Genomic DNA, 26,325 nt, shown 5'->3' on the forward strand with positions numbered 1-26,325 from the left:
CGCTCCATAAGTAAAGGTAGCAAGTCTGATGCAAATAAGTATAGAGGTATAGCTAAGTTATTCGCTATTCCTAAAATGTTTGAAAAAATGTTAACTCTGCATTTGCAACATCTCTGCAAATCACTTATATCTCCGTCTCAGCACGGATTTATAAGGCGACGATCAACAACCACAAATCTTTTAGAGTTTACCTATTTTGTCATTAAAGGCTTCCAAGGTAACTTGCAGACGGATGTCATTTACACTGATTTCAGTAAAGCATTCGATTCTGTAAACTATTCCCTTCTAGCACAAAAACTTGACCTTTTAGGGTTTCCGCCTAATCTTTTGAGATGGATTTCTAGACACCTTCGTTCTAGGTCTCAAAGAGTCCTCTTCAAAAACTGCTTCTCTTCACCTATTAAGGTTACTTCTAGACTAATACAGGGCAGCCATCTAGGCCCCCTACTTTACACACTCTTTATTAATGACCTGCCTTCAGTACTAACAAACTCTCGAGTACTCATGTATGCGGATGATGTTAAACTCTGTGTCCAGTATAAGGATATTTCATTTCACTCTCGCTTGCAATCCGATCTCAATAACTTTCGGTCATGGTGTTGTGCAAATATGTTACACCTAAATGCCTCGAAATGCAAAATAATGACAGTTTATCGCTCCAGCTCTTTTTTGGTTCTGTTTGGCCTTTTTAGCCTCTGCAGTGGTTCTCTTGAGAGAATTACCTTGGTTGATGATCTTGGTGTTAAACTAGACCCAAAGTTAAAGTTTTCTGAACACATTTCTACCATGGTAAATAAGGCCATGGGTGTGCTTGGGTTTATAAAGAGGTGGTCAAAGGAATTTGACGACCCCTATATAACGAAGACTCTCTACATCTCGCTGGGGCCCCCAGTACAAAGTACACCAGGACCAACCTTAGCTCGTCGGAGAAAAAAGGTTGGGGTGATTTTTATGCATAACCTGATCAAGGGTGACGTAAATAGCCCTGACTTGTTGAGCCGCATAAACTTTATAATTCCTATTAGATCTACTAGAAACTTTATTTCTTTGTTCCTTCCTCTTTGTAGATCAAATTATTCCTTGCTCGGACCATGTAGGGTCCTATTCTTCAATTCCCTCTAACATATAATATCCACCACTAATTCCCTTCCTCTTCTTAAATCACTAATACTAACATACCTTTCCCGTAATTAGTACAATTTCTTAGCTATCTTTGCATTTTCAGCTCTTTGAGTTGTGTTTAGCTCTAATTTTCCTCGAATTTTAGTCTAACACCTATCTTTCCTGCATGCTCGCGATCGGTTTGGTAACACGCGTCGACACTTTTTTTCCCGTCTTGAATAATCTTCATATTATCGTTTACAGATGGCATACAAACCGTGCAAGTACTGAGGATTCAATCCAGCATATGCTGGCTACTGGAAGGGCTAAGACAAAAGATGGTACTCTTATTATATCGGCCGTTATAAAAGCCGATAATGGTGTTTTTTTTTGCACTGTGACAAATTCAGAGGGAACCGAAACTTTCAAAGTAGATTTATCTGTAACATCTGCATTAAGCGCAAGCATACAGCCCGTCGTACAGACAGTTAGTCTGGGTCATACTGCTGATTTAGTGAGTAAAGTGGAATTATTATTATTATTATTATTACTATATATTATTACCATGAATTTAACCACATTGGCTTTCAGGTTTGCAGTATATCTGGATTTCCAAGACAAAATGTTATTTGGATGAAAGATGGTGGTACTTTACGCACAGGTTCTCGTGTCCGACTCTTATCCAATGAGCGTATTCATATCTTGTCTATCGTAAAGGAGGATAAAGGAATGTATCAATGTATTCTGAAAAACGATTTTGAATCAACACAGAGCTCCGCTGAATTAAGATTAGGAGGTATTGTATCATAAATATATAATTATAAAATCAATATTCTAGATATTAAAATAAATTAATTGCAGAAGTTGCCCCTCAGTTGCTCTACAAATTCATTGAGCAAACTATGCAGCCAGGTCCATCCGTATCATTAAAATGCAGCGCTAGTGGAAATCCGACACCAAAAATTGTGTGGTATGTGGATGGGTTTCCTTTGCCTAACGTAAGTATTTTTAATGTGAACACATAATAAAGAAGTAGCTTAGAAGTATGCTAATAAAATATGTACGTATTATGCAGAGTCTCCTCCGAACGAAATACCGTCCAAATAAAAAAAAAGTAATAAAAAAATGACATATGGGCTAATCCTGCGTTACGGACGTTACATTCGTACGCAAATATACTTGTTCAAATTGACACAGCTGGCGTTCACATTGGTATATTTTCATGAAATTTTTTCGAAATGCAGTTCTTTGCCCGTTCTTTTAAACTATCTTTAAAATAAAAGGTTTACTGTTTTTGAAAAAAAATTATGCTTGCTTAAAGTTCCGTTACGGACGTTACAAAAAATGGAAGTCGACTTTGAGGCCGCATGCATTTGCACATTTTTTAGCGAATTTTGCACAATAAACAAAAAAAGTTCACATACAACAAATTAAGTGGAATATAAGACCATATTAATCCAGCAAAGAAAATAAGCATAAGTAGTCCCGTTGAAAAGAAATCGTAATTTTTGTCTGTTACGGACGTTACGTTACGGACGTTACACTTTTTCCATCAAGCAAATTGTGTAAATGGAAAATATTTATGTATTTACAAATCCTTTTAACCTTGAAATTATTAATTTATTACATACAAAAAACGTATAAAATATTTCATTACTATTATATTACATGTTTGGGGGGATCTTGGGGGATCACATGTTATTTAAACACACTTTATTTGTTATTGGGAGGTTAAGTTTTTCGGATTCTCGGCAACCTAGACGAATTTGAAGCCCAGATTCATATTCAGCAGGTGAAAATCCAATTTAAACACGTACTTTCACCTCATAATATTAAAATAAAATTTTTGAGTATTCATGCCGTTACGGACGTTACACACTTTGCCATTAGTATTTTTCAAAATATTGTGTAATGAAGGTATTTTTTTTTTTTCATTAGATTAAAGTGCATAAAAAACTCTGTTTATAAAGCTTGTTTGGAAAACAAATTTGTTCAAATTCATTCTGTTAAAATAAAAAAACCCTTTTTTCCCTTACGTACATTACACACAGTGTGCCCATTTTTAGTTCAAATTTTAATATATATTAGATAACTTACAAATATGATTTGTATCTTAAATAATAGAAAATGAAACAAATTTTAAGATTGGCTAAGCGCTAAATACTGTAAAGACTGTTTGCCCACTTTTTTGACCATGGAAAATATCCTTTTTTTTACAAGAATACTTGAAATCAAGAGGTACGTGTAGGTTAGCCTCAGCCAAGAACAAACAAACCACCGTAAAACCATATTGCTCATATCTTTTGAAGCTTGAATAAGTATCCTATTATTCCATTAACAAACATTTGGATTTTGAAAAACTTTAAATTTCTGCCTTTGGTTTAAAAATGTTTGGATTAGCCCATATACAGCCAGGCTCCGGCTTCCAATTACTTTTGCGCTTTACGTTTTCAGCCAAAAGTCATACTTTTCGATTCAAGGCGCTCTGACATTCGCAAAAGTAAGGTTTTGCCGTAAAGTTAGCCGTATTCTGTCTAGTATTTTTTTACAAAATACTGCAGTTATACGGGGTATCAATAGCAAACAGCTGTTTTTGTCGCATCAAACAATAACAACATAGCTGAAAACTGATGCGAAAAAAGATTCGGCTTTGGTGTAAACGCCTCGCATCATTTTTCCGCAGTCTAAAAGGCTATTAAGCACAAAATTTACTGCTGCTATAACCACGAGTTAGTGCCAGCTCATACAAAAAGGCCTTTGTTATATTTAACAGAGATTTATCAATAACCAAATCGGGCTGCCACAGCTGTTCGTATGAATCCACCATTTGTTGTTGCCCTGAACAATTTTTTCGGATTAGTTTAAAGCAAGGGTCGGCACACAGACTCACACATTTTTTTGGTGCGTTTGTGTGCGAAGACAACAGACACGAAGTCAAATACGTTACTTATTTCTCTGCCGCTTTGAAAGCCGAGGAATTGTGCATAGGGCACACGAATGCTTCTCTGCCGCTGAGGCAAGCGAGAAAAATATGAAGCCGTTTGTGCATAGCCCGTAGCATGTTTCTCTGCCGCTACGTCAGTGAGACAGAATTTTCTCTGAAAGTCTTTACGCTGTACGTGTGGCGACTGCGCTTCCCGAAATTTGTTCCTATGCACAGTGCATACGACGCTGCCGGCCTCTGGTTTAAAGCCTAGTACTTAGATCCATAAAAACACCTCGCGGACAGAATCAGGGTTGATATTCGTATGAAACCGATAAGAAATTTTTTCGGGGAAAAACTGTTTTTCTTCGCTCTTGATAAATTTTGGCCAGCAAATACGAAGCAAACATTGCAATATGAGAACAAACGAGAAGGAACGTGTGAGTCGTTTCTGGGGACACGACTCTACTTATACCCGTACTCAGTCAGTATATACATTATTGAGCTTATGATTTTTTAGAATTTTAGAAAAAAAAAAATATTTTACATTTTACATTTTTTTGCTACATCTGCTATCTACATCTACATATACAATGTCTATTCTACATCTAACATGTAGATTGTACATGTTCCATTCATATTCTACATCTCCTCCGCTAGGGGTTGCTCGCGCACTGAACGCGGCAGAGTGTGCGAGCGAGAAGGAAAATGAGTTGCGTTGTCGTCGGTGGGAGGGGGAGGGGAAGCAACTGAAAATTTCTTCATTCTGGCTATAATTATGATCCGATCTGATTCAGATTCGGCAGTCTGGTAGATATGGTCGTTCTCTACGATACTGCGTTTTTAGTTTTATCGTATCTTTAGAAATGTGCCGGCTACAGATTTTCTTCTTTTGTGGGGGCGGAAGGGGGCGGGGCGAAATTTTGAAATACACTTGTAGCAGTGGGATATCACATAAGTCTGGAAACCAAATTTGGTTGCCCTAGCTCTTATAGTCTCTGAGATCTAGGCGCTCAACAAGACAGACAGACGGACAGACAGACATGGCTATATCGACTCGGCTATTGATGCTGATCAAGCATATATATACTTTATGGGGTCGGAAACGTTTCCTTCTCTGCGTTACACACATCCACTTTTACCACAAATCTAATATGCCCCTTAACTCTTTTTTGAGTACGGGTATAAAAACCAAATGAAATATTTAAGTAATGAAGACAAATTGAATCTAATTAATGCAGCATTATATGAAGGACAATTATATGGATATTATAATATATTATTTTTATTAATTTTCATGAATATAAAAAAAATATTGTTTTCACGGTCTTCACGGTGGTCGGCACGGGAGGCGTCGCCATCTGCTGCTGCTGCTGCTGATAGCACTAGTCAGCCCGACATTTAGGCTGTGGCCCAAAATGACTTTTTTTTTATAGATTTCGGAGTTTAAAAATGTTTAACGAACTATGGTTTTTTTTATGGATTTTTTTTTTTTAAGAATTTTTTAAAATCTGTTATTTTTAAATGTTTTTTTTTCAGAGGTAGTGTTTCTATTTTTCACATAACTTAAGTATCTTATATCTATAGCTATAAATCCGACTCAGAAACAATGTTTCTGCAGCTTAACGCCTGTAAGATATTAAGCTTTCAACTTCAAATTTTATTATTTTTTTGCAGTATTTTTCCCCGAAATTTTGACTTTAAAAACTCAGGAAAAGTAAAAAAAAGAAATAATTCTGGTCATGCATTTTTAGTTTTAGATAGACGCATTATTAAGGCGTCGTTTAAGGTATTGTTCATTAAAATCTATGGAGAGACGGTGGAGCCAAAATTCGTTAACCAAACTTAAAACATGAAAAAATATAACAAAAAATACTTTTTGGAAGGTTGCGGGCCGAACTGCCAATTGGGAACAAAGCAAACGAAAAGTTGTTGCATTTTTGGTACCTGAACGTTTTCCTTGGCATTGGACCAGCAACGTACCGGACGGTATTTTTCAGGTAATATTAGTTTTGGTCAAACGGCTGCAAGTTTCTCTTAAGCGTCCATCTAAAACTGAAAATGTTGGCCAAGAAAAATTTTTTTCGACTTTTCCCGAGTTTTTAAAGTCAAAATTTCAAAGAAAAATACCAAAAAGAATTATGAAATTTGAATTTAAAAGCTTAATATTTTCCAGGCGATAAGATGCAGATAGAAAGTGTCTGGGTCGGATTTATAGCTGCATTAGTCAGCTTTTCAGAACTGCGTTCTATGTAACGAGATGTAAGATACTTAAGTTATGTGAAAAATAGAAGCACTAACTATGAAAAAAAAATGAACAAAATACCAGATTTTAAAAATTCTACAAAAAAAATTAAACCTTAAAAAAATAGTACTAAAAAAATGTTTAAGTTCCGAAATCTATCAGAAAAAGTCATTTTTGTTCACAGCGCAAAGAAAAGTTCAATTTTATTGAGTAGTGTCGTCAGACACATTATCTTGCCAATAAAATATTAGGGTGGCCAGGATATGCCTGGGGAAGAGCGACCCCAGCCGAAGAAGTGGACTTTATTAACTTTATACAAAACCAAGCAGCTGTCTGAGCAGTGTAACCGTACGGAATGCAGTGCATATATATTTGATATATATATTTTGATATATAAAAAGCCGTTTAACGCCTTATCGCTGTGGTCGATATCTTTTATCGATACTACTATGCGGTAGTATTAATGAGGGGACGTGTGCTTTGTCCTCTAAGTTTTTTTTTTTTTTTTAAAGTAGTTAAAAACAGAAATGGATATGTGTTTAAACAGGGCCAGAGTGAAGATTTTTTGAAAATTTTATTGTATTTTTCTCAATTCGCGCCGAATGACTGTGATACAATCATATTTCCATTTCTATATCATCTTTACATGGTGTATAGAAATCAGTTGGCCCGTTGAAATTGGGAACACTAGCCAAAAAATCAAATCGTGATCGAAAACTTATGAAGTCAACTATTTTGATATCGCCGGAAAATGTGTTCGCGACACGTGCAAAAAATGATGTTAAAATCATTTCCAATATTTTTATACCCGTACTCGACCCGAGTCGATATAACCATGTCCGTTTGTCCGTCCGTCTGTCCGTCTTGATGAGCGCCTAAATCTCTGAGACTATAAGAGCTAGAGAAACCAAATTTTGTTTCCAGACTCATATGATATCACACTGCTACAAGTGTATTTCAAAATTTCGCCCCGCCCCTTCCGCCACCACAAAGAACGAAAATCTGTGGCAGACACAATTTTAAAGGTACAATAAAACTAAAAACGCAGTATCGTAAAGAATGCCCATATCTACCGAATCTGAATCAGATCGGATCATAATTATAGCCAGAATGAAGAAATTAATTTTCTGTTGGTTCCCCCGTCTCCACCAGCCAGAGACAGACCCAGTACTCATTCTCTTTCTCGCTCGCACACTCTGCCGCGCTCAGTGCGCGAGCAACCCCTAGCGGAGGAGATGTAGAATCTAAATGTTACATATATAATCTACATGTTAGATGTAAAATATACATTGTAGATGTAGATGCAGATATCAGATGTAGCAAAAAAATGTAATATGTTCAATTTTTTTTTTTTAGTTCTTTAATTCTAAAAAATCATATGCTCAAAAATGTTTATACTGACTGTCCCCAGAAGCGACTCACACGTTCCTTCTCGTTAATAAATGATTTTCATATCTACATAATGTTTTAGTTGAATACCGCCACCATACCTTACAACTTTCGATAATCCAAAAAATCAATGGTTTGCGCCAAAGGCTGTAAAATTTCACTCCATTTAAATTTCAACAACCGCTTCTGACAGAAATATGCTCAATAGAAGTCCGCAACTGCCTGCTTTAATAATATTGCAAATTTTTTAGATAGAGAGATACAAAAAACAAAGTGTTTGCCACCATAACTTACACTCCCCTGTTTCTAAAAATAAGCTGTGATATATCAAGAATTTACGTGCAAAACTTATTTTTTGGTAATAAATGTAATTTTTTCCCACATATGCTTTTAATAAAATATCAGGCCACGACCCAAAAGAAAATGTCCGTCGACGACGACCCAAAACTATTTTATATAATAGAGAGACAATTGGAAATTTACTTTCGTATACGAGTACCTTAACCAATTTAATAAATTTTTCATCTTGTCACATCTCTTATTTAACTTTCATTTAACTTAAACCAAAACAACAACAAATTGTGAGTTCCCGTTCTGACATCGGTCAGATATTGGCAAGGTTACAAATGTCGTCTGTTTTTGTGAGCAATGCGATTGCGAAGACTATGATGTATTTAACTAAAATATTTCCAAAATCGTATTCGCAAAATTTTGAGAAAATCATTTCATGGCTAGATATATACGTTCTGAAAGTTAAAAATACTATAAATACCAGTATAAAATACTATCCATTTATATCATTGCACTATCAAAAATCTTAATCGGCTGGGGTGGCTCTTCGCAAGACATGTACTGGGCTCCCCAATATTTTATTGGCAAAGGAATTGGCCTTATTTTGTCTGGCTATCAGCAGCAGCACATGGCGCCGCCTCCCGTGAAACCACCTGCGGCGACCACCGTGAAGGAAAAATGTTCTGAAAACAATATTTAATATATATTCATAAAAATTATTTAAAATAATATAGCATAATATCAATATGATTGTCCTTCATAAAGTGGCCTTAATTAGATGATTATATTTGTCTTCATTATTTAAATATTTCACTTGTACTCAGATCCAAAAACTGTTTGCTATCAAATAAATGTCATATATTCTTCTAGCGGCCAGTGGTGTGACCAGAGGTGTGCACTGCATTCCGTACGGTTAAACTGCTCAGACAGCTGCTTGGTTTTGTTTAAAGTTAATAAAACGCACGAACACGTACAGACATACATGCTTGCTGTCAGTCGGCTCGTGTCATGTCATGAGCCGAACGCGGTCGATCCCAGAGCCGAAGGCCTGGGACCGTACGCTGACACCTCAGATGCGCCACTTTCGTTGTTTGAACTGGCACATTTATATACTGTATGGTCAGTGTCTGAGTACTGCCTTCCGTATAGAGCGTAGAAAACAGTTTTTTCCCGAAAAAATTTCTTAGGTGATGTGTTTTTTGGATTTGAGTTCTAGGCTGAGCTTAGTACTGCCCGCCGTACAGACCCTAGACCCTGTTTGCTACCTTATGGCTTTAAAAACTTTTTATCGGTTTGATACGAATATCAACCCTGATTTTGTTTTGCGAACTGTTCTTTCGGAGCTCAAAGTGCCACTCAACCGTAGTATAAAAAAGCTATTATAAGGTACATAGAGATATTTAATCAACATGGCTTTTATCTCCTTTGAAATGATTAAAATGAGTACCAGGTATAAAATGAATAAATAATTATATCCATATAATCTGTATTCATTCGTCTGACTTTTTTTTAGCTGGTTTCTACTTGTATCCTTCCATTTTTAATGCGTGAGTATATTCCGCTCGAGTTGGGAAAATTCAATCGGTTGGTCTTTTAGTATCTATCGACTTGTCTTTTTTCCGAACTGAGTACCGGCCTGCTGCGAAATTTTCGGTCGACCGAAATGCAGGCATGCATTTTTATTCCGTGAGTGTGTAGAACATTACCAAAATATGCTGAGGAATCAGCTGTGTTTGGTAGACAGTGCAGGTTTTGAAAGTTTAAATAAAATTAAAAAAAAGAAAAAAATTAACTGTGACGATGAAGTAATTGTGGTGGTGGATATATTGTTGCAAAAAAAAGGTCCTCTCACTCCACACGCTCACGACAGGCCATTTATCGTTGTACAATGCTGTACATTGTTAAGTTTATGTTCATCGCCTTACCTCTGTTTTAATTTTTTTGTTTAATATTTATGTTGAGCTACTGAGCTTTTTTTCAGTTAATATATATACACAGTTTATTGTACTTAAGTTAATATGTATGTTGTATCGAAAAATAGCGTAAGGTGGGCGGATTTGTTAGCCAGAGTTTACGATGGGTCGATTGAAGACGCAAGGCCGGTTCAAGACTGTTGAAAGCGATATATTTATATTATGAGAGTTTAGAACTATGTGGCAGGCAGGTCACTGTGCTAGACATGAAAACGTTTAACTACGGTGATGATCGATCTTGAAGTGTCTTCTGCTTTCCCTGACGAGCCTCCTCACAGCGGCTGACGAACGCCGAGAAAGAGCAAAGCACCAGCAAGAGCATAAGCAAGGCAAACAAAGCGGTGATAAAGAGAGACGTTACATTAAGAGATGTTACATATGCTCAACTGCTCTTGGTGCTGCCATGGGCCGGCGTTTTGCCGAAGATACTTCCCCCGTTGACGAGCATGGGTCTTGAACATACTTCTTTGGCAGCACTGTTATTCTAATGTTGCTCCAGGAAACGTCTTCAGCACCGCAACTCCGGACTTTATATCTGACCCCATGCTGGGTCGAGCGAGGGGCCACTTCAGATGAGCTAACTGTAAATAGGGAAGCCGAAAGTGCAGCTGCCGTGAAAGACGGAGAAACTCCTCTTGCAACTATCCATCCCAGTTTGGTCTCCTGAAGACATGGCATTCCAGTTCCCGACTTGATATTGCCAGCGCATAGAAGCTCGAAGAACAGAGCCGCTCCAATCAGAATATTAACTGGCTGGACTGGTAAAACTTCTGATCCGCCGTAATGGTCGCGGCATAGTTGGACGCGTGTGATTCCAGTTGGATATCAACGCAGCATCCACACGAATCGCCTAGACCAGAAACGGAAACATCCGACTTGGACGGATGTCTTCTGTAGCTGCAACTTTTGAGCCAGACGAGAAGTAACGAAATGCACCTACGATCCAGAATCGAGCAGGGCACGGCAAGACATCAATATCCCAGAGCGACTCCTCACGCTGATTACGGCAGTGGGCAAAATCCCGGCGTCGCGTCGATGACTCTGGGCCAAAATGGATTTAGAAGTGTAGGACGGAGACTCGAACTGAAGCACCACTAAGCATCCGGTCCGGTATCTGGTATCGCCGCAGAGCGCGCAGGCAATCGGCTTTAAGGTAGTTGCGACTAGGCAGTGTATCCGATTGCTATTGGCGTCAGCCATCGGCAATAAAAGAATGGGATTAGTATGAATGTTTATTACCGGCACGACTGGTTCGGTTCAGAATCAGATCAAATCTAGCATGCAAAAATATAAAAGGAAAAAATGGCAAATTGTGGTCGCCCTCCAGCTCGAGCAGCGCTGCCGCACAGAGGTCCTCAAATCTGCATCGTCAGCAGCTCGTGCAGACGTTGACGGCGACCAGCGGATGTTTATGCAACATTTTAACGTTATGCCGCCCATCCACTTCAGTGCGGTATCAGCGTTCTTCCAAATAGAATTCCATTGATACCCTGCAGTTGATGTGGAGTGTTAACTTACATGCCCTTAGCGTGCTCTTGACCTCCTCTGGCAATGTTGGCATATCTGCTCCAGAAAAGCGGTAAACTGCTGGCTTGTGGGTATGCTATCCATTGACGAGCATTCCTCCCACTTGGCTTGTGTGGCGCTGTCTACTTTCTGTAGCAGGCTATGTATCAGAATGCAGTCAGCAATCTGCTCCTTTGTCCCCATACTCTGGAAAGTATCAGTATCTGAAAATGACCGGAGTTGGGAAACAGACGATTTCTCAATACGCTGCACACCCAGAATCTCAGTGACATGTGCCTGAAATATTCGACGCTTGTTATTGAACAGTTTGTTAAGAAGGTCCAGAGCTGGCGTGGCTGAACTCTAGCGAAGAGATTATGTCTAGAGCTGGTCCTTTCAGGCAGGATCGTAGGTGTACATTCGTTCTTTCAAAATCTTTGTTAATTATAGAGGCAAACATGCCCCAAAACGCGGAATATTGCGCGTTGCCCCCACTGAATTCGGGACTCCGCACTATGACTGTAGCTGGTGCCTCTCCAACATGGTCCGCCCGCATTGTTGAGCATGGGAGCATTGTGGGCTGCCGCTTGTTCAACTCCCGCTTCATGCTAATGTCCAGCATGACCACGCATTCGTCAAACTCCTCCCTCAAGGGACTACCGATCTCAAGACTGTTGAAAGCGATATATTTATATTATGAGAGTTTAGAACTATGTGGCAGGCAGGTCACTGTGCTAGACATGAAAACTTTGAACTACGGTGATGATCGATCTTGAAGTGCCTTCTGCTTTCCCTGACGAGCCTCCTCACAGCGGCTGACGAACGCCGAGAACGAGCAAAGCACCAGCAAGAGCATAAGCAAAGCCAAACGAAACGGTCATAAAGAGAGACGTTACATTAAGAGATGTTACATATGCTCAACTGCTCTTTGTGCTGCCATGGGCCGGCGCTTAGCCGAACACATGTGTTTTAAGATGTACTTGGATGTACATACATACATATATACACAGTATGTATCAAAGTTCATACATACACTAGCAGACCCGAGCGCTTCGCTGCTTACTAAATGAATTTAGTGTTTAGGAATTCATCAAAATTAAAAAATGATAATTTTGATGTAATGACATATTTTATTTATTGCAACGCTTTGTGATAAACAATATTCTTTGTTTTGCCGTCGGTACAATAAATAATTAATGCCGAGGGTTTGCCTACTCGTGAGCAATCTACCGGCTGCTCCAAATTTAAACCACAAATTTGCAACGACTGTCCTTGTGATTTATTAATAGTCATAGCAAAAGCAAGACGAATCGGAAATTGTAGTCGTTTGAAATCAAATGGCATGTCAGTCGGAATCATCGGAATTCTCGGAATTAAAACGTGTTCACCACAAAATTTCCCAGTCAAAATAGTTGTTTCAAGTAAATTAGTCATAACTTTTTTCACAGCAAGTCTTGTACCATTGCAAAGTCGTGGTGGATTAAGATTCCGCAGCATAATTATGGTGGCTCCAACTTTTACTTGTAAATAGTATGGCGGCAATCCAGGTAAGTCCAATGAATTTAGAAATTCGACTGGATAATTTACAACATCATCTTAATTGATAATTGATTGATAACACTAGTCAACACGATTTTTCCTCAAGGAACAAAACGAACTTTTTCTTAAAGATTTGGGGCTTAGAAATGGTTTGATGATATTTTTTTTTTTTTCTATGGCAGAACTTTTTTTTAAAGAATTTTTGAAAACTGGTATTTTTTTTTAAAGCTTTTTTCAGAGGTAGCGCTTGTTTTTTTCACATAACTCTAGTATCTTACGTCTGGTTGTAAAGAACTTTGCCATTTTGAAAAGATAATTAAAACAGCTAGAAGTTGATGCCAAACACTTTGTGATTTCAGCTTACCGTCTGGGAAATATAAAGCATTGAAATGCAAAAATGATGATATTTGTGGGGTATTTTTTACGAAATTTTGACTTTAAAAACTCAGGAAAAGTCGAAAAAAAATTATATCTTGTGTCCTCTATTTTTTTGTGTATAGGTGCGTTAATTTGGCGTTTGGGAACAAAGCAAACGAGCAAGGGTTGTACATTTGGTACCTGATCGCGTTCCTTTGTTCCCAATTGGCAGTTGGGCCCGCCGCCTTCAAAAAGGTATTTTTTGTTCATTTTTTCCATATTTTAGGTTTGGTTAACGAATTTTAGCTCCAAAGTGTCTCCATAGATCTTAATGAGCGATACCTTAAACGACGCCAAATTAACGCACCTATACACAAAAAAATAGATAACACAAGATATAATTTTTTTTCGACTTTTCCTGAGTTTTTAAAGTCAAAATTTCGTAAAAAATACCCCACAAAAATCATCATTTTTGCATTTCAATGCTTTATATTTCCCAGACGGTAAGCTGAAATCACAAAGTGTTTGGCATCAACTTCTAGCTGCGTCAATTATCTTTTCAAAATAGCAAAGTTCTTTACAACCAGACGTAAGATACTAGAGTTATGTGAAAAAAACAAGCGTTACCTCTGAAAAAAGCTTTAAAAAAAAATACCAGTTTTCAAAAATTCTTTAAAACAAAGTTCTGCCATAGAAAAAAAAAAAAATATCATCAAACCATTTCTAAGCCCCAAATCTTTAAGAAAAAGTTCGTTTTGTTCCTTGAGGAAAAATCGTGTTGACTAGTGTAATCAACCGACCTATATGCAACCATTTCTCCTGGGATGGAATTCAAAATAGATGCGTTGATCTCATTGACAGCTTTATTTGTTCCGGCCAAAATTGCTCTTTCCCTTAACCAGTCATGGTTTCTATAATTTTGTACAATATTTGGAAACACGCTCTGAATCAAGTATTCTTTCGATGACACAAAAGTGCAAAAATTACGTTTGAGCATTTCCCTTCAGCCATACAGGGTAAATTCCAAATTCAACGCACCACATGGACCGTGAATCATATTTTTGGTGACCACTTCAAACAATTCAGCATCCACTGTCGGATCTGGAATTTCTGCCGAAATCACATCGTCAATTTGATTCGGCTTTATTTTTTTAATCAGCCAAATTAAAATATGCGCATGAGGCAAACCTCGTTTCTGCCATTCAATTGAATACATCCAACATTGAACAGACCCAAATGCACCGTGTTTGACAATTAAATTCATGAGTGATTTAAATTTTTGTCTAAAAACACGTGCTAAAATATCATGGCTATCTTTCGATGTTTGGCCAACAAACAATAATTCCGAGATTTCTTCCCATTGCGGATTACACGTGAAGGTGGTCGACCGTAACGGCGAACGTATGACATCGCATCTTGCGCGTACTCAAACATATGACGTGGACTTCCAACATACGATGACGGATATATTATCATAGTTCCAACGTTTTGTGCATTACCATCGTTGTTAATGGCATCATGAACATACTCTTCGGAACGTAATTTGGCTTGGTTGAATCGAAGAAAATTTAACCGTTCCGATTCAATTTTTGCATACATGTCAACAATATACTGGTGGAAAAGTGCTCTACACCTCAATATGTGGTTGTCTTGATTTTGCTGTATCTGCAGCCTGTATGCGTAATAATTTATAGCACTAACTTTCTTTGTTCCTTCTCGACCGTTTACTGGACTTATCGTTTTAATGTTGAAATTATAGCCATCTTGTCCGCTCCAAAACAATATGGGATATTGTAGTGCTTCATAACAGTGATGAGTCTCGGATACACGTTCAAGTTGTTCATTTCTACGATGAAGCACAATATCACGATTATTAAATTGCTCACCAACAATGACTATTGCCACTTCGTCAACTGTTTGTGCATTGAAACGCCTTGCATGTTCGCCAACCGGTGTTTTATCAGCTAGATAACAATTTTATGATCGTCAGATGGCATTCGATCAAGCGATGTTTTGAAAACCTAAACCAATTCGTTGTGCTCATGGAACATATTTTGCAAATCGAAAATAATGTGTCTCCGCATGTTAGTAATAATGGCACACCGACGATCAGCTTCGTCTTCCGCGTTCCCGATAAAATATAATTGCAAAAATTGGTGGTCTGCGTTGTCGAAAGGTAACAAAGAGCCAGCTCGATGGTATATTTGACCTTGAATCTTAATAAAATACATGATAGAATGAGAACAAACGTACAATTTGCATAAACAAAACTATTTAATTACATTGAACGTTGGCATGACGTTGTCTCTTATAATATTTTTGGCGCCAAAAGATGTCATTTGAAAACTCGAATTATACTTTCGTATATTGTTCAAAAAATGATTAGACTCAGGTGTCAATCCATTATGTAATGTGCTCAATGGTTGTGGTGAGCTGCCTAATTCAGGCAATTTCACTTTACCACTCGCACAGCACATCCCATCTGCTTCACCTTTAAATTTTAAAGGCCTGACAATGGCGACAACGGTCGTTCATTGGACCAATAATAATTTGCCTATGAGTAGCGTAATCGGTGACACTACTGTACGCGAACGCAACACCTTGTAGATTTTGAATATCAAGACGTTCATTTGCAGTTGTTGTTGCATCATTGTTCCGTTGATTTATATTTTATATTTTATTTATATTTATAGAAAAGTGAAAACTTTTGTAAAGAAAGAATTCCGCATACGCTGGCTATCATTTAAAAAAAACAGCAAAAACAGCAATTTGGTGCATGCGTTGCGGAGATAGCCGCTTACACACAGATTTTTTTTTACAAATTTATGGTATAGATAAGTAAGTAAGATGTGTTGATTGAAATATTCTATAATAAGAGTCAAAAATCACACCTGTGGTGAGGCTTATGCCAGCATTTTTGGTGAATTGGTCAGTTTCTCCTCCCAAATTTCGTGTTTTGTGCTATAATAAGAACATCATATTTTACAAAATATATGAGAATTTGCCTAAACCATCCTATGGATGCGATAGCCAGGATGATGAACTGACCAAAACTCAAAGCCCAATAATGAAAATAGTCCCAGTTGGATTGTACTTTCCGGCTCAAAAGCGTTTTTTGTCCGCACAACTGTCGATAGGGCTTAAATGACGCTTCTTTCCATGCGTGTTTTGTGCATTTATTGGTGCAGTGCAGACGATAAATTAGTGCAGGCAATTGCCAAATATTGTAAAAAAAAGTGCAAAAGTAACAAAAAAGTGGAGACAAAAAAAAATTATCAATGACAAACGCATGTGAAAGTTTGACATCCCATATTAGTGAATAGAATTTCTTCCATTGTTAATTATATAAAAAATACAAAAAACGTGCTTCATGCGTAAGAATTTTATAAATTTGCCTAATACTTTTATCTTCAGTATAGTGTCAACACCAATTATAAAATAAGGGATATGTACATACATACGCGTTCAATCATGTGTATTAGTGTGTTGAATATGTAAATATGTCTATCGAAGATTCATAAAAATTAGAGCCCGGCATGAATCCACAATATATTCGCCTCCTTTGTTTGCTGTAGTGCTTTACACTAACATTATTAAAATAAAGTATCCGTAAAATGGAACGAAAAAATCACTGAATTAATCTGAAACATATTCTATGTATTCCTCGAAACCATTTGTCGTAGGTCAATCAAGAAGAAAGAGATCAGAAGATTTTGCATATCTCGAATGGTAGCAAGAGTTCGTATACATATAATTTTTATCGAAAGATTACCCTTGTATCTAACTTTTATTTTGTAAAATATCTTGTTTTTTTAGCAACATTAAAATGATGGATAATAATACCAGGAACCTGATTGTCCATATATTAAAATGTACACTGCAAGACAGAAATAGCGTTAGATAAAGGGATAAGCTAGTCTAGGTGGCCGTCTAAATTGTGCCAAATTGATGTTTTTGCACACCCACAGCTGATTAAGACCAGCCAAATTATACTTACAATGTATGCTTCTACCCTTTCTCTACCGGTAAGGTCTCAACATGTCGACTATTCGTTGTGGTATTTATTTGTGACTAAATATGAAGAGCAAAAATATGTCTGTCATAGGCAGACGGAATAGGAGGTGAGGTGGCGTTAACCCGTATCAGACGTGGAGGCCAAATAAATCTTTCAACTAATCACAGTTGAAAGTAACTTAATATCAAAAAAAAAAAGCAGACGGAATACAAATCAAAAAGGGAGACGAGAGAATGCCGCTTCATTGCGACTCATACATACATATTTAGTTATGCTGGATAATGCATAACAGAAAGGAAAAAGAAGACACAGTGCGTTGTTTATGTTTACATATTCAACACTCCTTCTCAATGCATTATGTTTGACTTTACATATATCATTTCAAATTACAATCAGCATAATCCCATTAATTAATTAATCTTAACAAGATATTGAGCGCTCTGATTACACTAGTCAACACGATTTTTCCTCAAGGAACAAAACGAACTTTTTCTTGAAGATTTAATGCTTAGAAATGGTTTGATGATACTTTTTTTTTTTTCTATGGCAGAACTTTTTTTTAAAGAAGTTTTGAAAACTGGTATTTTTTTTAAAGCTTTTTTCAGAGGTAGCTCTTGTTTTTTTCACATAATTCTAGTAAAAAAAAAAACTCTGAAAAAATTTAACAAAAAATACGTTTTGGAAGGTTGCGGGCCCAACTGCCAATTGGGAACAAAGCAAACGAAAAAGGGTTGTACATTTGGTACCTGATCGCGTTCCTTTGTTCCCAATGAGCAGTTGGGCTCGCAACCTTCCAAAGGGTATTTTTTGTTCATTTTTTCCATATTTTAGGTTTGGTTAACGAATTTTAGCTCCAAAGTCTCTCCATAGATTTGAGCGATACCGCAAACGACGCCAAATTAATGCACTTATATACAAAAAAATAGAGGACACAGGATATAATTTTTTTCGACTTTTCCTGAGTTTTTAAAATCAATATTTCGTAAAAAATACCGCACAAATGATAGTTCAACATATTCAGCCTCCGTACTGCTAAGGGCAACTCTGCTTCTTGCATTCGAGTGAAAATGCAGCTCCTGCAGCAAAGAAGGCCCAACCGCTGTATGATTTGCGGTCTGTGTTATCGCTGGTCCAATCGGCGTCCCATAGCAATGTATTGCACGACCAGTACGATGGTAATGCAACTGCCAATCAGCCGTGCCTCTTAGATATCGAAGCACACGTTTGGCAGCGACTTCATGTTCAGTGTGGGGATCAGCATTCTGTTGCGCTAATTTCGCCACAGAATGGAGAATATCGGGACTCGTGGTGATAGCCAGATATATCAGAGACCCAATCAATGATTGATAGGCCACGTGATTCACACGTACGCAGCTCGGATTGTCTCATTTTACTTGATGTCCTGCCTCTAGTAGTGTAACATTTGGCTTGTAGCACTGCAAGAGTAATCTCTGAGTAGATCCTCTATACACTCTATAAACTATGCCAACCCTCACGCTTCCGGTCTTCGATTGGTTTTTCACCCTTTGGTAGATCGACTAGAGACCAAGTCTTATTTTTGCGAAGACTGTTCATTTCCGTTTTCATTGAAGCACGCCAGTCTGCTGCATGATTACTCGTTAATGCCTCATTTGCATTAGCAGGGACACCAATAGCTTCAGCCGATATTGTGTTCAGCATGTGATATTCTTTCGCTGGGCGTCCAGGCTGACCCGTATAAACCTTTTTTGGTCTCCCGCGACCTCCTCGTGCTCCTCCTTAAATCGGCTGTCCGACGACCGACTGTCTGTCATCGTCAACTCGATCTGAACCTTCTGGCTCCTCTGTGTTTTGCATATCGTCCATTTCAACTAAGGATTCATCCTCACTAGCCACGTCCAGGGCTCTTCGTGCGGAATATAATGCTCCTGGAACTACAAGTTGCGGCTGAACATATTCAGCAGCACTCGACGAAGGCCTGCGATGCCTATACAGGGTGCTCTCGATGAAAATTACATTACAATCACTTTCTGTTTTTCGGGATTAAACAGCCTATATGCCTTTACTGTTTCAGAAGAGCCGACCAAATAATGTTCTTCGCCTTTTGGCGAGAATTTCTTATGTTGAGTTTTATTCAAAAAAATTGCCTTCGCACCAAAGATCCGCAGATGGATCTTTCTTCCTGTCCACACTTCAAACGGTGTCATGCCAGGTAAAGTTGAAGATTCTGCACGGTTACGCAAATATGCAGCATTGCTTCTGCCCAGAATCGCTCGTCCAGTCCAGCATGAAAGAGCATGCTTCGGGCCATTTCTACCAATTTACGATTGGCTCGATGCGCGACACCATTCTGTTGGGGGGTATGAGGCACCGTTAATTGTCTTTTCACCCCGTTTTCAACAAGAAATGACTCAAACGCGTCACTCAAGTATTCGCGACCGTTATCGCTTCTCAAGAGTACCAACTTCTTCCCGGTTGATTTTCCGCGAATGATCTAAATTGTTTGAGCTTGACTAAGATTTCGCCTCTTGTCTTCAAAAACTCAACAAACACATAGCGCGATTTGTCATTGATGAATGTTACGAAATACCGAGCTCCGCTCATTGGTCCGCATATGTCACTATGCACCAATCCAAGAACATTGTTTGCACGGCTTGCACTAGCTTTTGGGAATTTCTTTGCATCTTGCGCAGGTTTCGCACTCCTGGCCGTTCATGTCATTTAATAGTCTAATAGGCCATTTTCTCACAAATTATCTTTTTTAGGCTTCCATTGTTTAAATGTCTGAAACGATCGTGCCACACGTTTACTGGGTTTGTTTGTACATTTATGCATTTGTTTTCTTGATTTTGAAATAAGAACAATAAGAACATTTAGATTACCCACGCACTATAATTATCATTGTCGAGCTTATCGATTAAATGGAAAGACGAACCCATTTTTGCAATCGATCGAGTCACAATTTCAAAAAGTCAGAAAAATTCTGGGCCCATAACCTATTTGCTGTGGTATTTATTTGTGACTAAATATGAAGACGAGACGAGAGAAAGCCGCTTCATTGCGACTCATACATACATATTTACTTATGATGGATAATGCATAACAGAAAGGAAAATAGAGAAGACACAGTGCGTTGTTTAATTCATATTCATAGTCAACATCGACAAAAAATACTTCCCAGAGAATATTTTTCTCTCGCTATTCCATAAGGGCTTTAAAGCAGAATCGCATAATCACAAATAATGACCATATCTACCATGTTGATTGGATTGGATCAAATTATATCGTTATTCCAGCCAGATAAAAAATGTATTTTTGGCTACGCAACCTTGCTTGGCTTGCTTTGGCTATGGTTGCTTTCAGTACGTCGATTCTGCACTCGAGCTCTGCCAACTGCAGCGGAATCTCCCCAGCTTCCAGCCGGTCCGCTAGTCGGCGAATGCCTTTGAAACAGGAGCTGAGCTTCTTTTTCAGCTCTTCAAGAATAGGCTTATGATCTGATTTGGGATTCATCTTGACTCTCGATGCTTAAGTGAATCACTAATTTTTGTATTTGTATTTGGCTTTTCTCATGATAATATTATTTGTTGCGGCGCAAATTGTCGAAACAGGAAGGAAAACAAACGAAACAATATACCCGGCGACTAGAGGGTATCGCACCACTTAGCGATCGGTTTAATACGGACCTAATACGGACCCGACGATAAAAGGGTATCGAGGCACTTGGCGATCTGTTTAATACGGACCTATGGTGTCGATGCCAAATGCGGCAAAAAACCGATATACCCGTCGATTAAAGAGTATCGGGGCACTTGGCGATCTGTTGGCGCAGGCGTGCCAACACAAAACACACAAGAACAACAACAAACAGCAACGGTGACAAGCGAAAACGAAAATTCACCGCTGCAGTTATGAACGTATGCACATGTGTGTGTGTCTAAGCTGTCTTGGCGTTTGTGTAGGCTGGGCCTGGCGGACCGACCAATAGACACCCAATTTGAATTGCGAGGCACGCTTTGACAAATTGACAGTTGGGTCCTACTGGCACCAAAACTGTATACCCGAAGATTACAGGGCAGCGTTTAGCTTGGCGAACGGTTTGACTCAAACGCGCCAAACGAAAACACCAACAACAACGACGGTCAGCAACGGTGACGAGCAAAAGTGAGAACGAAAATTCACCGCTGCAGCTGCTATGTTGGTATGTGTGCGCTTGGCCAATGACCCAACTATATATTTGCGCAACGAAAACGAGAAAAGGGGGAAGGGGCGACAGTGATTGCATAAATTATATGTATACAGTATGTCAACTAATTGTTTGCAAAATGAAATAAGTCAGACAATTTCAACTTTAGCATTAAAAATATAAATACAGGCATTATTTGGGAAAATTTTGTTATTAACAATTACGAAATTCCAAGCAAATCGTAAAAGAAATGAAGAAAACCAAAAAACGGCATTTTTGACGCTGTCAATAAATTCTTTGCAAAATGCAAACACTGCTTGAAATAATACCACAGAAAAACTAACGGGTCAGAAAATTCGAAAACGACCGATCGCGGGCTCTTTTCTAGTCTTCCTTGGTCTCATTCTTGCTACAAATTTATTTGGTTTAAGTCATGTTTTTCTTTTATTGATGATTTTTGCAATGCCTGGCAAACGCACTGAAGATAATTTGATTTAATTAGTTTATTATCATTTAAGAAGTAAAAAAAATAGGAAAAGAGTTAGCTGAAACTTATAAAATTATGCTTAGAACAATTTATGATATAATTAACCGTCTGGACAAGGTAAAAAGGCTGGAATTACACCGCTCTGACGGCAGACCATCAAAGCCTTCTCGGCGGGATTGTGCAGAAGTTTTAAAAACATGTGAAATTAAACCGCAAAAAAGCCTCAGAAAATTGTCGAATGACATTAAAACCAATTGCAAGAAAACCTTGTTCCATGAGACAGTCAGAAAAATACTCATTTGTCACAATTACTTATCATATGTAGTAAGGAAGAAGCCATTGCTGCCCGATGTCAACATTGAGAAGAGCTTGAACTTCGCAATTTTCAATTCTAGCAATTCGCCGGAGTATTGGAACGATGACATTTTTTGTGACGAGACAAAGATAATGATGTATTATAATGAAGGACCAAAAAAAGTTTGGCGGAAGCCAAACACATCACTCCAGGAAAAAAACATTGTGGTAACCGTCAAATTTGGCAAGCTCTCAGTCATGGTGTGGGGCTGTATATCATCTAAAGGCGTTGGAGAGCTGCGCATTTTTAATGAAATAATGACCAAGGAGTTCTACTTGGACATTTAAAAAATTGACCAAAAGTGCGCAAAAGTTTGGCTTTGTTGATCCAGGAAACAGCAGCAAACTCAAATACAAGCAAAAATCGCTGCTGAGTCGCACCTGGGTGCTTCATAATTGCAGTAAAGTTATTGACACGCCCGCCCAGAGTCCAGATCTCAATCCTATGAAAAATTTGTGGGCATTGCTCAAGAAAAGGATGGCCAAACGTCGCCCTAAGTTCAAAAATTGATTTGATAAAGTGTATAAATAAGGAGGGGGAAAAATATCTAAATATTACGACATAGAGGCACTTATATCGTCGATGTCGCATCGCCTCAGGACAGTTATGGATGTTAATGTTATGCATACAAAATATTAGCCAATTATATCTTGTTGTTACAAAGATATATAATTTTTGAGTATTATTGTTTGCATTTTGCAAAGAATTTATTGACAGCGTCAAAAATGCCGTTTTTTGGTTTTCTTCATTTCTTTTACGATTTGCTTGGAATTTCGTAATTTTTTTTTTGTCCTACCTATAGCTTATACATATATATAATATAATTAATAAACAAAATTTTCCCAAATAATGCCTGTATTTATTTTTTTAATGCTAAAGTTGAAATTGTCTGACTTATTTCATTTTGCAAACAATTAGTTGACATACTGTATATGTTCTGCGTCCAAGATGGTTTGATGTATGTGAATATGTGATATATGTAATATATGTACAAACTCTACTAAATACATGAAAATCTAGCTCTACTATGTCATACGGATGTGCCAAGAATTGAAAGCGAGGTGCACTTATTTTAGCACAAGACAGAAACTGCGAGGTTTTAATGATTTTGTCTCTACTCGGGCTTCCAATTTTTTGCACAAATACCTCTATGTATATAAGATGGCAGGTGGCAAAGTTCTTGTGGATTGGATATCCCTCGACGGTAGAGATCGCTAGGTATTTTTTGGTATGTTTATTAGCCGACCGGCGCGGTAGTTTTAGGTTTGATGTTTGGGGGTTGCTGCTGCACACTCACGCGACGCGGGCAGGTTTATATAATATACACTTAAACTATTAAATATATATGTTTTATATATTTAACCACTCGTGTCACTGTCACTTTCTGCCTTTATACTTTATTTAATTATTGCTAGTCCACCCGGGGGCGCCATGAAATTTTAGAATAGTTTTTCTAAATTAAATTCGACAAAAACCGAGTTTGGGGGCTGCAAATTGTTAATGTATTTTGACGAAAAAGGGGAGACTAAAAAAGGGACGTGCGCTCGAATTCAATGATATTTTTCGACTTATTTTCTTCCACATTATAACATTTTCTATAGATAAGTTAGTCTATCTAGGGCGGCGAAGCGGGGTAAATTCGCCAAGAGCGAGAGAGAGCTTTCTTGCACTTCCGCTTCGCCCTAAACTATCTTACACTAGACTGTAAAATTTAACAAAATATAAAACGTAGCGTCGTGCATCGACACATTCGTTTCCATACGAATATCATCCTTGATTTGGTCGACGGAAACTTTAGTTTATCTGAGTATCAGCTTTGCCACAATGGCATAATGCAATGCCACTCAATTTGCTAAGTCTTCAGTTAGGCATTCCATACTAGAGCGATGACCTGAGGGCTGATCATTTTTTTCAGCCTATTGTTTGAATTGCTCTTGCTGGATATAGGCCAACTTTATTTGTTTGCTCAGTCCGTCATTGCGATCGGATCTTTATTATAGGCGCAGCTATGACTTGGACTGTCGAATTGTAAGATGCAAAAGTAAATTCAACAATACCTTATAAAAGTTTTTACTGCAGTGTTTACATATTGTTAGAAAATAAATTAACCTACAAATGAAGTAAATACTCGCATGAATAAATTTTTTTTTACCGTACTCGAAGTGTTAAGGTCTATATTAGATTTGTGATGATGAGCGCCTAGACCTCAGAGACAATAAAAGCTATAGCAATCAAATTTTGTTTCCAGACACATGCGAAATTAATTTACATTTGCTATCACCACCCCCTCTTTCAACAATGCAGCCACTACTCATCCTCTCTCTCACACACAATCTGCCTGTGCAGTGTGCGCCCTCTAGTGGACGAGATGTAGAATCTACATTGAGGATGTTGATGATAGATGTAGCAAAAATATGCAAACAGATACAAATTAATCAGACAGGCTCCGGTATTCACTTTCACCAAAAATTTGTGATTACTTCTCGAAACGAAAAGGCGCTCCCTTATTCGTAAAACGCAAGACTTTTCTGTTTTCCAAACGGCAAAACATTTGTAAAAAAAAAAAAAATAGATGACTTTTTTAAGCAATTGAGCTTGTAACCTTTTTAGAAATAACTAGCGGACCCTGCGAAGGTTGTCTCGCTCCATTTTAAAGCCTTCATATAAACTCTAGATTGATAATAAAAAAAGTAATTCAAATACAATGGCTTTGGTGGATGAGTCAAAAAGGGCAATTTTACCTTTCCACCAGCGCAGCATATGCCAGGGGTTTCCGATTGAAACTTTAATGCAATGCTGGCATACGATAGACAATGAAACTATATTAACGCAACGAAGATCTTGGTAGGCTATTGCGAAATCGTTATTGAACGCAGCGCGAATCAAGTCTACTGGTCGAATTTGAGGTGGTAATTGTTCAGCGTGAAGCTGTGCAATACGGGCACGTCTCCATTCATTTACTTCCTCTTGCGTTAAATTATTAAATACATTCCGATTACTTATTTATAATAGCAGGCATATTATAACTCAATTGATGAATAATATCTCGAGTTTAGAAATAATCTTCAGCTTTGTCAAATGCCTCTTCGCCTACTAAGCAGGCATTAGTCAAGCAAATAACTCAATTGATGAATAATAACTCGAGTTTAGAACGCATATTCAACTATGACAATTGCCTCTTCGCCTACTATTGTACGGCTGAGATTCCACAAAAGAAACAAATACAAAATCACGCTTTTCGCGAACGAAAGGTTGGTTTTTCTAAAATTTTCTTTCGTAAAAAAATTCTCTTATCAAATTCGAACAACTGAAAAAAATTTGAGCCAAATCGTCCCGGCCGTTATAAAAATCAATTCATTTCGGGTTCGATGGTTTTTCTCTCGTAAAAATTCCACGTAAGTCATAAGCTCACATATATACTGACTGAGTACGATTATAAAAGTAGAGTCGTGGCCACTGCGTCTCACAACGTTCCCTCTCATTTTATTATTATATTTTCGATTTTTCATCAAAACAGCTACTAAAATCGGCAAAATATCTATTGCATCATTTTTTTTTTTAGAATGAAAGACTTATGATCGGTCAATATGTGACCATGTTTGGTGATGTTATATCTCATGTAAATATTACGGCAGTAAAGTCAGAAGACGGAGGAGACTATGAATGTAGAGCTCTCTCAAAGGCTGGAGTGGCATCGCACTCTGCTCGCCTCAATATATATGGTAAGATTTCTTTTACCATTTACAAACAAATAATTCAAATAATACAAATATTAAATACATTTTAAAAAGGAATGCCGTACATACGTCATATGCCAAAGCTTTCGGCAGTTGCTGGAAAGGTTTTTACACTCAAGTGTCCTATAGCTGGATACCCAATCGACACAATTAACATTGAAAAAGGTAACATTCTATAATTTCATTACTAACTCAATTTCTGAATACACACACTTACTTTTAACTTCTGCTTTCTTTTTTTT

At 37.8% G+C, this 26,325-nt stretch overlaps 1 protein-coding gene across 1 annotated transcript in view; it reads left to right on the forward strand.

Moving 5' to 3' along the window:
- Window positions 1–26,325, forward strand: part of LOC111078555 (Down syndrome cell adhesion molecule-like protein Dscam2) — a 150,345-nt gene that overhangs the window by 92,694 nt on the left and 31,326 nt on the right. Inside the window, 5 exon segments of the mRNA XM_022373290.2 lie at window positions 1,366–1,615; window positions 1,693–1,897; window positions 1,963–2,099; window positions 25,909–26,068; window positions 26,138–26,248. Coding sequence (XP_022228982.2) covers window positions 1,366–1,615; window positions 1,693–1,897; window positions 1,963–2,099; window positions 25,909–26,068; window positions 26,138–26,248 — 863 coding nt within the window.

Source organism: Drosophila obscura, unplaced genomic scaffold (assembly GCF_018151105.1).
Source record: "Drosophila obscura isolate BZ-5 IFL unplaced genomic scaffold, ASM1815110v1 contig_46, whole genome shotgun sequence".
Taxonomy (NCBI): domain Eukaryota; kingdom Metazoa; phylum Arthropoda; class Insecta; order Diptera; family Drosophilidae; genus Drosophila; species Drosophila obscura.